Here is a 12,953-nt window from a genome sequence, read left to right as displayed (position 1 = left end):
CCCGCCCTCCTCCCGAGAGAGAGTTGGCGCGAGCAATTCCTTCGCGGGGAGGCACGTGGCCCCGCATTTCCCGGACTTCTCGGAGTTGCTCGGAGCCGCCCCGCGGCGCTGGCAGGGCGCTTCTCTCGTTGCTGCTACCGCCGCCGTCGCGGATCTTCCCTCCCTCCGCCAGTCTTTCCTTCCAAGAGCCGGAAGTGAGCGCGGGTGGCGGCTACGGCCCTGCTTAAGCACGGAGAGCCAAAGAGGCGGGGATGCCGAAAGCGAAGAAGGGGGTTTGCCAATAACTTTTGTGCGCGGCGAGGACTATGGGAAATGGCTGCAGGAGCTGCGGCGGCGGCGGCGGCGGCGGGTACTTTGGGATGGATGCGCGCTGAGGTGAGGAAGGCTTGGAAGGGTAGAGAGCCAGCGGGGAAATCTTCCTCTCCTCCCCCCCCCCACCTCCCAGGTTAGAGGGGGCTCGGCTGGTGCGGGACGCGGGGGCGCCTTGCAAGAGGTTGCTGGGTCGCCTCTTTTCCCAGTGACTGAGGCCTCGCTTCATCCCGGCTGCTGGGAGAATTGGGGTGGTGGGCTCCCTAGTTTTGCTCTTCCTCCTTGCGCCCGAGTCGGACCTTCCCACCTAACCCGAGAAGGGCAGGAACGAATCGGGGGCTGGTGGGGTCGGCTGCTAAAAGCTTGCAGCCCTCGGGGACGCGAAAAGGCCGGTGAACGCCGGCGCCGAGCTTCCAGTTGCCTGCTTGGGGCTTCAGGTCTGGAAAAAGGGGAGGAGGGTTGAGTAAGTAGTATATAACTCGGGGAGCTTCCTTACAAACAAACTACAAGGAGGGCATTTAGACGGCAGTCCCCTGGCTCCTCGGCCTGGCAAAGCAGGAAATTCTAGCCAGCGGAAGGTTGTTTACATGGTACCGAAAACAAGACGATTGCTTCGCTTCCCTTTGGGGAGTATATTCGAGGCCTGTTTCCACCGCTCTGCGTTTGATGCGATCTGTAAATAAATTGGGGGTTGGGGGGGGCGAGGAATGGGCATCCTTCGGAAGTTTTGAGAGACACAGATTGAAGATTGAGAGGTACTACTGTATATACAGTATACGCGTATTTGGGCAGCAAGTTGTAAATGGTGCTGATGTCTTGCCGATGATCAAATCTCCACGCAGTAATTTACCATGAGAAAAAAAGACAGAAAAGGCCAAAAGACTTTCATAGTTGGACCAGCAATAATAGTTCCTCGGGCTATATAGTTTAAAACACCAGCGCTCTTCCCCCTCCCCCACTCGTGTTAGTCTACGCATGGTATTTTTGTTCTAACAAAACTCCAAAACCCTTGTACCGGTATTATTCATTATATATTCATAGAATTGCATGGATTTTTTTAAATTCCTGTTTTATTATAGCATTGATACTGTTTTGTAAATACAAGCTAAAAGAGATCCTCATTCATTACTTATAGGGTCCCAAAAGTTAAGACATTTCAGTTTCTTTTGTCTCAGAAGCTGAAATGATTTTATTGCTTGGAATGCCGTGATTGAAAAGTAGTTTTGAACTTAAAAATGCATTGCTGAAATGCTTCAGACTTTTCAGATGTGGGTGACTATTTTGTAATGTGAAAACGCATATAATTATTTTCAGTTCTCATAGTTACTAGCCTTTGTATGAAGCTATAATACGAACGTATAACTATAGCTTCCTTCTTGCAGTTGTGTTTTGAATACAAAACTATCCACTTCTTGTTACAAGACTATTGAATTGAGGAAATTGGCATGGTTTTAATGGAAAAGAATGGAACAAGTTAAATGCACTTGCATATGTTAATGTCTTTTTAAGAGCCACAAGAAAGCATTTACTGGTACACACAGTTCTGTCCCAAGTCCCAATGCACATATAAATACAGAAATACAATTTGTTGATCATCTTAGCTAAACTCAATGTATTTTTATATTTAGTATGTACAATGAAAACAAACTAGTTCACTGCAACCATAATATATTTGAAAATGCATTACTGTTCATGTTAGTTTAAAATATATAATAAATTAAGCTTTGGTTCTTGTAGAATCAAAACCTATTTTGTCTTGCTTTTACACTTTAGGAAAGGACAAACACAAGTGAAAGTTTTTATATTTGCTTTCAAAGAAGAAAATTAAGATTTTCTCCAGTTTTCTGCTGTAAATTTTTACTGTATATCTTACATATCTTTGTACCAGATTCTCCCCCCCTCCATCCCCTAGGAATTTTGTACTCCACCCACCACATTCCATTGTCCTTTGTGGCAGACTTTCATGTCATATGCTACTCCTGCCACTTAACTGCTGAAAAATTGAAGGTCTAGGTCTCGCCATGCTATCAGAAAATTACTATGTAACCATAGTAGATTGAGTTTGTTATTTGAATGTTCTGATGTCATAAACTTGCCCTATGCTGAATCAGATCCATTTAGTTCTGTATTAATTGGCAGTGGACCTTAAATGTTTGAAAAAAAAGAACTATCCCAGCCCTACACATATTTGCCTTAGAATGAGTCTTGAACATTCTGCATTGAAACAGTATCCTCTACCACTAAGTTATAGCACCTTGTTGTGCCTCTTTTATTCACAGTGGCTTCTGGGTTTATCCATAGGTCAGCTTGTCAAAGATTATCATTTTTTAAAAAACATTTTTTTTTTGCATTTGTTCATCACTGATATACAAACAGTGAAAAGCATATTAGAAAAATTGAGGTCCACCATCCAAATGAAACGGAGTACTATAAATACCACAAAGAGTTTGAAAGATTAATATGTCTATTCACACATTAGCTTTGTGGGCCACAGCCTACTGCCTCAATTGCATAGAGAATGGTCCTGAGGGAAAAGAATGTGATGTATATACATAGCAGTTGTGTGAAGAGAAAAGAGAAAATGGTGAAGCGGATTTGACAATTCGTATAACAATTACTAACAAAACTCTAGTTAGAAACAAGAGTTTCTTTTTAAACAAATCGCCTGACCTGCGGGGTGTTTTTAGTTTGGTTTTAATATGGGTTTTAATTGTTGTATTTTTAATTAATCTAAATTAATTTATTTGTACTGTTCTACGGTTTTAATCCTTTGTGAGCCGCCCCGAGTCCTTCGGGAGAAGGGCGGCATATAAATTTGACCAAATAAATAAATAAATAAATAAACAATACACAGACATTCTTCGTTTGATTGAGTAGCTAATGTAATTTAATAATAGCACTATTCAATGTAATATACCTGTTTCCCCAAATATAAGACCTATCCTGAAAATAAGACCTAGCATGTTTTTACGTGTGGGCCTAATATAAGCCCTACCCCCAAACTAAGCTCTACTTAAGAGCCTGCGCAGCCAGCCGGCTGCCTATTCCGTCTGGTTGCTTGCAATGTTGTGGCCACGAGACAGGTGGAGCTGCCCCACATACCCTGCACCAGCTTACCTCAGGGCCCCTGTAGCCAGGCCATCCACACCCCTACACCTGCCTCTCAGCATCAGCATCAACACCTATGTGCATCAGGAGCCCATGTGGCCGCCGACCCATTTCTTCTGCTTGCTCGCAGCCGCAACAGAGCAGAAGGTTGAGAGGTGTGCTGCTGCCACAAGGCAAAGCAGGTGTCGGGGCATGGATGGCCTGCCTGTGGGGGCCCTGAAGTAAGCCTATGCGGGGCGAAGAAGTGGACCTTCCGCACATGGGGGGAAAAAATAAGATACCCCTGAAAATAAGCCCTAGTGTTTATTTTGGGGGCCCAAAAGAAAATAAGACCCGGTCTTATTTTGGGGGAAACATGGGTAGTAATAACCAGTTGTGGTTAAAATATTGAACTACTCTTGTAGAAGGCCAGGATGAAGTCCATCCTCAGCCACAGAATTCATTTGGTGCCTTGGAGTCAGTTTCTCTCACTAGCCCACTGGTTGGTTGTTGAGAGGCACTGTAGGTGATATAACAAGTTATATTTTATTTTATTTGGCTGGGCGAGTGCGTATGTTAGACTATTCCTTGAAGTCACTGCAACTCTGTAGCAGTGCAAAACTATAGCTAGCTAGCTATAGTTTTGTTACTTTCATTGGATGAGCATTGCAGTGTAAGAAATGCTTAATGTAAATATCCTGAGTGCACATCAGTATGGTGGCTGGAAAGGTATTTTCAAACAGCTTCAGTAACATTTGTGGCATGTACCAAATCTGATCAGTACTGTTCTTACTGTTAGTAGGGCATATTGCACGTGGCATTGATTGATTTAATTAACCTCATCTATACCTTCCATGTCTGCCTGAAAAGCACAATATGAAATTGACTAAATACAGTGATCAATACTGGAGGTCAGTATCACTAGGCACATTTGATAAAAACATGGGGAAGATTGCAACTTGGAATGTTTAGGATTACCACAAATGAGCAAGTGCAGTGGAAGAGAAATAGATATGCTATGTATCTGTGGAGTTACAAAAAATGAAAAGGATGTAATAGATTGAAACGACAGTAGTCTGGTTTTATGGAAGAGAATTGATAAATACAAACAGGAAGTGAATACATAGTTTCAGTTATTGAGAATGTTGAGCAGTCTGCTTAGAAAATGTTCTGCTCTGAATATGTGGTTTAAACATAAATCTATTTATATGTACAGATAGTAAATCTGAAACAAATCTGAAGTTATAGTTGATTTTTAATGATAAAATATTGATATAATTGTTGAAGGATACAGGGTGATGAGAGATTCTGAATGTGGATCCTGGCAGAGAAATGGACTTGGAAGAAAAAGAAAGAAATTAAAGTAAAATTGTTTTGGGAAAGAACGTATGTGTCATATTTTTTAAAATATTGAAGAATAGTTAAGCTCCTAACAGAATAAATTGAATATAGTTTATAAGAAAACATTATCTGGAAGCTGTTTGGAATGGAGTGAAAAGAATTACATCACAAAGTGCCACAGAACTGTGTAGAATTATAGTAATAGAAGGGATGGAAGCATGAATAAGGATGTTTAGTGAGTGGTATGACAAAGTAAAGGGACTGTGGCTAAGGCAAAATGTAGATTATTGCTGTAGAAAAGAGGATGAAACATATAATGAGCGTCACAAAAAAGACTGTGCTCTAATCAAATGATTAAGTTTAAAAGAGACAGGGAAAATGCAAAGCAATTTTGATTAACAAAACATGGGAAATGGATGGAAGGACCAATCTGAGGAGCTTCCGACATAGTGAGTGTAATTAAAAAATAAAAATGATGAAATGATTTGAGATGAAATCAAAATGAGAGAATATTCAAAGGAGTGGTTTAGATATTTGCGTGGAAATAATAGTGATACCTCAAAGGCTGGAATTGAAACAAATTCAATGTTAGTGTTCAAGAAAAAAAGAACACTAAAAGAAAAGTGATAAATATTAAGAGAAGGTTGAAAAATATTAAGTCAGCAGAAATAGTGTAATTGGAGAAATGTTCAAATATCGATCTGGTTGACTGATGGAAGGATTTACAACTTGTTTCATATGTATATGAAGATGCATTTGTGCCTGATACTTGAAAGAATGCTGTTATTATTCCCCCGCACAAAGGGAAAGTATAATGCTGTGTTCAGAGACATTCACATGCTGACTACTGGACATTCCTCAGTTATCCATTAAGAAAACTGGAGCCTGAGTAAAAGGCTAAAAAAAAATTAACTTTAGCCACCTAAAAGATAAATTGGATTCTAAATAAAAACAGTTCATTTGTCGAGAATCCTGTACCTCTTTCCTTCCATCTTTCAATAAATCTTATTAAACTAAGAGAAACTTGCTTTTTGTTGAAATAAGTTGTCCAGGGCTTCATAAATAAGTACTATGAGTGATTATACCTAGGAAAATATACAGCAGAATTCTAATTAAATGAATGTAAGAGATGACAATTAGCAAAATTTGATTTTGTAATATGTTGTTGATGGAAGTTGGGGACACATAAATATTTGTAGCAGTTACCTATTAGTGGCAACAACTGAGAGAAAGTGCTGGGCACATTGTGGCTGGCCTGACCAATGGTATATGTCACATTGAGAAGTACTGAAGGGGAAGTTGGGGAGATCCTATCTCAGTCTTGCCCTGTTCACTACATAAAATTACTTTGGGAGCTGAGCCCTGTGTGTGTTTATGTATGTTAGAGAAAATTCATAGAAAAAGTAAATTCAAGTTTACATCCACTTGAAGAGATCACCGAAGATACATAATACAATGTTATTGCGTTCCTAGTTGCCCAGGAAATAATTCTGGTAAGAAAGGAGACAAAGGTCCATAAACTGAAACTCAGCACTCATAAAATGGATCCTTAATTGGATAGTAATCCAGTTAAGCTGGTGGTTGTAACCAGTGGTGAAATCCAAATTTTTTTATTACCGGTTCTGTGAGCGTGGCTTGGTGGGCATGGTGTGGCTTGGTGGGCGTGGCAGGGGAAGGATACTGCAAAATCTCCATTTCCACCCTATTCTGGGGCCAGCCAGAGGTGGTATTTGCCGGTTCTCCGAATTATTCAAAATTTCCGCTACCGGTTCTCCGAACTGCTCAAAATTTCCACTACCGGTTCTCCAGAACCTGCTGGATTTCACCCCTGGTTGTAACCCACTGAATCCTCAGAATTGTAGTTCAGAGACAGTGAGCACTGTTGCCAGCCAAACAATTAGTTTATGCAATTTCCAGTCCTATTCACTGATTGAGGCTGGTGCACCAGTTATAACATTTCCTGGACAGAAATAGCCTGGTCACTTTCCAGTCCTTTAGTGTTAGGAAAGTTAAATCACTTTTTAAGTTTTTCAAAGAATTTAGATTGTGTACCTTATTAAGTATGACAGTTGCCTGTGTGCTGATACTGTGAATTTTAGATACAGTCCAAAACTATATTTCTGTCACTACATTACAGTGCCTTCCAGTTTAATCTTACGATTAGATTAAAAAAGAAAAAAGAAAAGTCTTAATAGAAGAGAATACACAAAATAGTCCTCTGCCTACAATTACAATTGGGACCGGAATTTCCAGTGTGGTTATTAAGCAAGATGCCCACGTGACTGCTTCGCTCAGTGACTGCAATCCTGGCTCCCAGTTGCATCATTAGGAAAGAAATGTCTGCACTGGTCTGGAGAAACATTTGGCTCCTGGAAATCTGAGCCTCCGTTCTCTAGCTCACCACAGGAGTTTTCTTGCCCTCTATGTGTGAAAGGGAACTGCCATGCTGGGCTAGAGAAAGAAAGCTCAGATCTTCAGGATCCAAGCTTCCTTTCTCTGGCCTGCTGCAGGACTTCCCCTTCCTTTCTTGAAATTGTTTTGAAGGCTAGACATGGCCTTTTTCTATCCTTCAGAAACATCACATTTGCTAGCTGTCTGCCTAGGCCTTGGTTTGGCCTTAGCTCACCTATCAGCAGTTGCACAAAAAGGCAAAGGTGAGTAGATCTGGGTGTAATGGGCCAGGAGACATCTCTGGGCCTTCCAGGCATATTGGAGCAAGAAGAAGTAAGCAGGGAGCAGGCCAAGGAATCCAGGGCCACAGTAGTTTTGTGTGTGGTGGTGGGTGGGTAGGGGGCTGAGATGGTGAGATAGGCAGGTGAGGTAGTTGCAGCACCACCACTACCTCTGTCATAAAGGGGATGTGGTGCGAAGCGTCAGAATTTTAATAATGTTCCTTGATTAGGGTATTGTTTTTGTCTAGATTGTTTATCTGGTATTAATTCCTGCTTATCTGGGTACTGGTTGCTGGAGAGGATGTGTTCTTGTTTCATGATTTTTTGATTGATTTTTTTTAATAGTGCATAAATGTGGTTTATTTGTTTATTGGTGGCTGATTTGTCTGAATACCAAGTTTCTGGGTATTCCCTAGCAGTTTTGGATTTAGCTTGGTTTACGATGCTTATAGTTTCCCACTTGAAACTATGGTTGAGTCTTTCCCTGTGTGTCAGAGTAATGTTCTGACCTAGGCTTCCTGAGTCAGTAAAACACACGAATAGTCCCAAAAACCTGTTTTATTTTAACATCTGTGAATTCTGTTCATTCACAGATGAGTCCCAAATAGTTGTAAAGAGTCCTTCGGGATAAGGCTGATAATCACCCACCTTTATCTCCCTTGACACGCTGCCAAAGACCTAATTGGCAAAGCCACACAGAGTCCAGAATCAAACAGAGCTTCAGACTTTAAACTGCACAGAATTAACAACGTTGCTTCCTACAAAAGCTCACGTGCCTTTGCTCTTCTTTTAAGTCTTATGGGAGGGGCCAATCATCTCCAAGCCCTACTACCGAGTCGTCCCTTTTGTTTTAACTGTTCTTGCCTTCTGGCAGCTCTGTGCATGCGCGCACTGGGAACAGGCTCCCCCTGTTCCTCTGCCTTGCTAAGGTCTGACTCTGGAAGCTCCAGAGGCAGCACGTACCTCCCAGATGGCCCTTTCTCTGCCTCCGACGCAGAGCCCTCGTCCGAGCCTTCCCCAGACTCCAGGACTGGCCCATGTTCCTCCCCAGTCTCCTCACTGTCAGACTCTGCTGCCAGCTCCACAGGCTGCTGGCAGATCACAAGAAGTAAAATGTTTTCATTGTATTTTCTGATTGGTAGGTGGTGTTCATGGATGTGCATCTGGTAACTTCATGGACATATCCATGCATTTATATTATTTTCTTTGGCAACAATATGGAAGTGGTTTGCCATAACTTTCATTTGGCTTATTTTTCAACTTCTTATTGTAGCCTGCAGTCTTGATATTCCCTGGTAGTCTCTTATCCAAGTAGCCAGGCCTCATCTGTAACCAGGCTGATTCTTGCTTAGATTTTGAGCCAGACAAGGGCAGCTAGAAGCTGCTGCCTGGTGAGGCTATTCCAGTACTACTACTTAAAACAAGCTTTGCTGGTGTGTGCACGTGCAGTTGTGTGTATTACATATTTTATCATATAAAGAATATTTTTTGTTAAACACAGTTCTGTGACTTGTTGGCACAATTGTGTAGTGAACTCCATACCTAAACTGAATGGATGCTTGAATGTAGTTCCTTCCTATTTGAATCTGATATTCTAGTACAGTTTAGTAACTTCTTGTCAGGTTTTTTTCAAATTGAAAAGCAATATTCTGTTTCTCCTTGTTAGCTCTACCATAAAACAGGCAATTTATTTTATATCTTGCAGGATTTCCAAAGCATTACGTTTTAGAGCTGTTTCTGTGCTGAAAACTCTTCTGCTTCTAGTAGAAATTTCTAACACAATGCTTTAAAGACTGAAAATGCCTTTTTCTCATTAGGAAAGGTAGGAGACCTTGGATTGGGTTTGTTAAGCCAGCATTGAGTTGTATTAATGATCAGGACAGTGTGATGCACAATTTCAATAATTTGCCTTTACATAAAGATACTGATTTCTCATCAAGTACTAAATCCGCGGCGATATAAAAGTAAGAAAAATATATATATATATATATATATATATATATATATATATATATATATATATATATATATATATATATATATATATATATATAATTATTATTATTATTATTATTATTATTATTATTATTATTATTATTATTATTATTATTATTATTATTATTGTAACTGCCAGAATTATACAAGTGAACAGCTGTTCTTAAGCCAGACTTCTTTACCTGTTTTTCCTGAGGCAGGTGATATAATACAACAAATAAAAAAATTACTATCAGCCGTACTAGTTTTGATAATATGCTTCTGAACTAACTGCTTACATCATAATCATAGTTGCCGAGTTATTTTTTCAAAGTTTGTTTGTTGTTTGCATTATATCTATATACTACTAAAACACTTATACCTGTAACCTTTAACTGAGCAAAATGGTGCATAAAAGCACAAAACCTCTTCAGCCAAGGTACATCAAATGGGTTAACTTACAGAATGCCAGAATCTTAGGGAAGTTGTGGCTGACCAGAGTCGGTTGAGTTGGGCACTTTATGAATTTGATTAAATAAATAAGAAACAAACTGGAATTCAGTGCTGATACAAAAAGGCTATTCTAAAGCACATAGAGTTCTTTAATACTGATGGTTCATCTAAGGAAGAATTATGAATGTCTAATGAATGACTTTGGTATACAATATGCAGTATTGGTTGTGCCATATTTCTAATATATATTCCATATTTTCCCATTTTTCCATCAACCATATTCTTTTGCTTAATCCTAGTATTACACATTCCTTCAGTCTGCCCAGCTTTGGTGGGAATAATGGAAGAAAGCTAGAAGTCTGTGATGACCTTAACTCAGCCTGCTTGCCTAAAGGCCTTAAGCAGAATCACCCCTGACAGGTAAGCTGTGAGTGGATGAACAGAAGGCACTTTCTTTCATATTAGCTAGAAGTGCAAGTAGCTGGAGCTTGGTGATTATCTTTTAATCTCTCTAAGAAACTAAGGAATTCTGCCAGCTCTGGGTCCTCCTCTATTAGGCTAGAGGGGAAGAGATTGCTTTTAAAAGACTACTTTTAAGGGGAAACAGTACATCAGCAGTTCTTAGGGCTGTGTATCTCAGTTTTCTCACAAAGAGAAAACACTGAATGGCATAGAAATTATTTTAATATGTATTTTTTTTTACATTTATACCTTAGAGTGTTATAGTTCAGAACAATCCAGATGAATAATCATCTGATATGAGAAACTAAGTCAAGGATAGTTATTAATCGCAATATTTCCAAATGTACAAATTCTTAATGCCTTATATATATTAGGTAGGAATGTATAATAATATGGATCCAAAGCAGGAAAAGTGCTTCACATCTGGTGTTAGTATATTTGTTGTACCTGTCAGTGGCTCCTTAGACAAGCTGTGACTTTTTCTGATCTTATACAATAGCCGTAAGATCTCAGAAAAAATACTTATTTGAATTAAAGAGTTAAAGATAGGATAGTGTAGTTGCATCCTGTCAATGCTTCAGGTATTTTTCAAGGCTATCATGCAAGCCTGGGAAAAGTTGTGGCATTTTTAGGGAGCTGCTGGCTGCAAGCATCTCCATGGTGAATCAAAAGCATCTTTCCAGCTTCTGATCCAAATACCTATATAGCCCTAATAGACAGAACTTTAAAGTAGAAATGGAGAATAGTGACTTTGTAAATACTTTCAGTATTATATGTTTTTTCCCCCTCCACTAGTTTTATTGAATCTGTTTGAACATTTTGGGGCCAAAGAGTTTCTGAAGAAGAATTGAAATTGTTAACGGACATCTGCTTTCACAGAATGGCCCAGATATCTAGCAGCAATGAATTTAAACAACGTTCATCACCAATTTTGGATCCAGCAAGACCCAAAGACGTGGACAAAGAAGAAGCACTGCAAATGGAAGCTGAAGCTCTGGCTAAGATGCAAAAAGAAAGAGTAGTGGTTGGCAGTAGACAAAAGAGTGACACCTTAAGCTACTCTTGGCCAAGTGTTCAGTCCTGCAGAAAACAAGATCATGATCTTATGGTGTTTCCAGAGTCTGATGGCAAGAAGAAAGTGGATGATAAGTTAAATTCAATTGACATAGACAAACTTACACATGCTGAATTAGAGAAACTTCTTTTAGAAGAAAATCTTGAATCCCACAAACCATCTACATTGTCAGCCCCTCAGATTCTTGGGGCATCATCTTCACAATTTTATTCTCAACCTGTTGCTCAAAGAGGGCAGTGGACCTCTAGTTTGCCTGGGTCTTCCAGTAGTGCCGGATCTTCTGTTTACCCTGTACCTTCTTTCAATAAACAAGTTGGTAACTTTCAGAATGGCTTTCATCCAGGTGTATCCACTTACCAATCTACAAAGCCTGTTTATCTTTGTCTTCCAGAAAGGTCTCAATACATTTCATACCCAATGCCATTTACTTCAACTTTCCATCCACAAGGAAGTGTACCCATGTATCATTCAACACTTACCCCTGAAATGGCAAAAGTATTTGATAAGATTGCAAGTACTTCAGAATTTCAAAAAAATGGGAAATCAAAGACAGACTTGGAAATGACTGGTGCTAAACCTACTATTAGTTTGCCAACCTCTGAAAGCTCCAATGATATTAGTAAATTTGATTGGTTGGATTTAGATCCTTTAAGTAAACCAAAGGTGGACAATATAGATATATTTTATACTTCAGAAGATGGAGGAAAGATAACTAAAGTTGTAGAAGATCCTTGGGATGCTGTGCTACTAGAAGAGAAGTCTCCAGGAAAGAGCCATCTTGAAAGAAAACTTAGTGGGAAATCTGCTTCTGGGGCAACAGTTACAAGAAGTCAGTCTTTAAACATTCGAACTGCTCAGCTTGCTAAATTACAGGGCCAAACTTCACAGGTAAAACATCTTAAAATATATATTTCCATTTAAATGCAAATGTTACTTTGCAAACGTTTGTTACCAAATTTAGGTAGAAAATTGTTCCCTTGCAATTATATAAATACCATATTTTTTGGAGTATAAGATGCTCCAGAGTATAAGAGGCACATTAGTTTTTGGGGAGCAAAACACGAAAAAAAAATTCTGCCTCTGCTTACCAGTATCCATCAGTATTCATTTGGCTAGCGTCCTTGCAGCAAATAGCCTGGACAGCTTCAGCATGTTATTGCAGCCTGATTCAGCATGAGCAGCTGATTGGCGGTTGGACCAGCCTCCCGGAATACCTCCAATCAGCTGTTCCAAGCTGTGGGGATCGCCACAGCCCATTGCCGCCTTCGTGCATCACATTTTTGGCCTCTGCATGTTCTGTTTTAGATCTGTTCCAGGCTGCTGGGATCACCACAGCACATCGTCACTGACCGCAACCTCCGCGCATCACGTTTTTGGCCTCCATGCATCACATTTTTGGCCTCCTCATGCCCTGTTTTTGGCCTCCACGTGTCGTATTTTAGGCTGGTTCCAGGCGATGGGAATTGCTTCTGCCGCTGATCCCCGCCGCCTGGAACCAGCCAAAAATGTGACACATGGAGGCCAAAAATGGGGCATGTGGAGGCCGAAAACGCAATGTGTAGAGGCCAAAAATGCAACGT

The 12,953-nt window shown here is 40.1% G+C and overlaps 1 protein-coding gene across 6 annotated transcripts in view; it reads left to right on the top strand.

Moving 5' to 3' along the window:
- PIK3C2A (phosphatidylinositol-4-phosphate 3-kinase catalytic subunit type 2 alpha) overlaps window positions 1–12,953 on the top strand; it is a 52,760-nt gene continuing 39,807 nt past the window's right edge. The window contains exons 1-4 of one of the 6 annotated variants that reach the window (XM_087879612.1): window positions 1–375; window positions 9,115–9,231; window positions 10,136–10,256; window positions 11,094–12,261. In XM_087879612.1, coding sequence (XP_087735738.1) covers window positions 11,179–12,261 — 1,083 coding nt within the window. In that variant the 5' untranslated portion in view covers window positions 1–375; window positions 9,115–9,231; window positions 10,136–10,256; window positions 11,094–11,178. Of the gene's footprint in view, window positions 376–4,921; window positions 5,187–9,114; window positions 9,232–10,135; window positions 10,257–11,093; window positions 12,262–12,953 lie in introns of those variants that run through there. The other 5 variants (XM_034416966.3, XM_087879595.1, XM_087879583.1 and 2 more) reach the window with 5 other exon arrangements.

Source organism: Pantherophis guttatus, chromosome 1, assembly GCF_059756535.1.
Source record: "Pantherophis guttatus breed Tessera chromosome 1, ASM5975653v1, whole genome shotgun sequence".
NCBI classification, from domain to species: Eukaryota; Metazoa; Chordata; class Lepidosauria; order Squamata; family Colubridae; genus Pantherophis; species Pantherophis guttatus.
The sequence above is the reverse complement of the archived record's forward strand: the minus strand, read 5'-3'. Positions and strand labels throughout refer to the sequence as shown.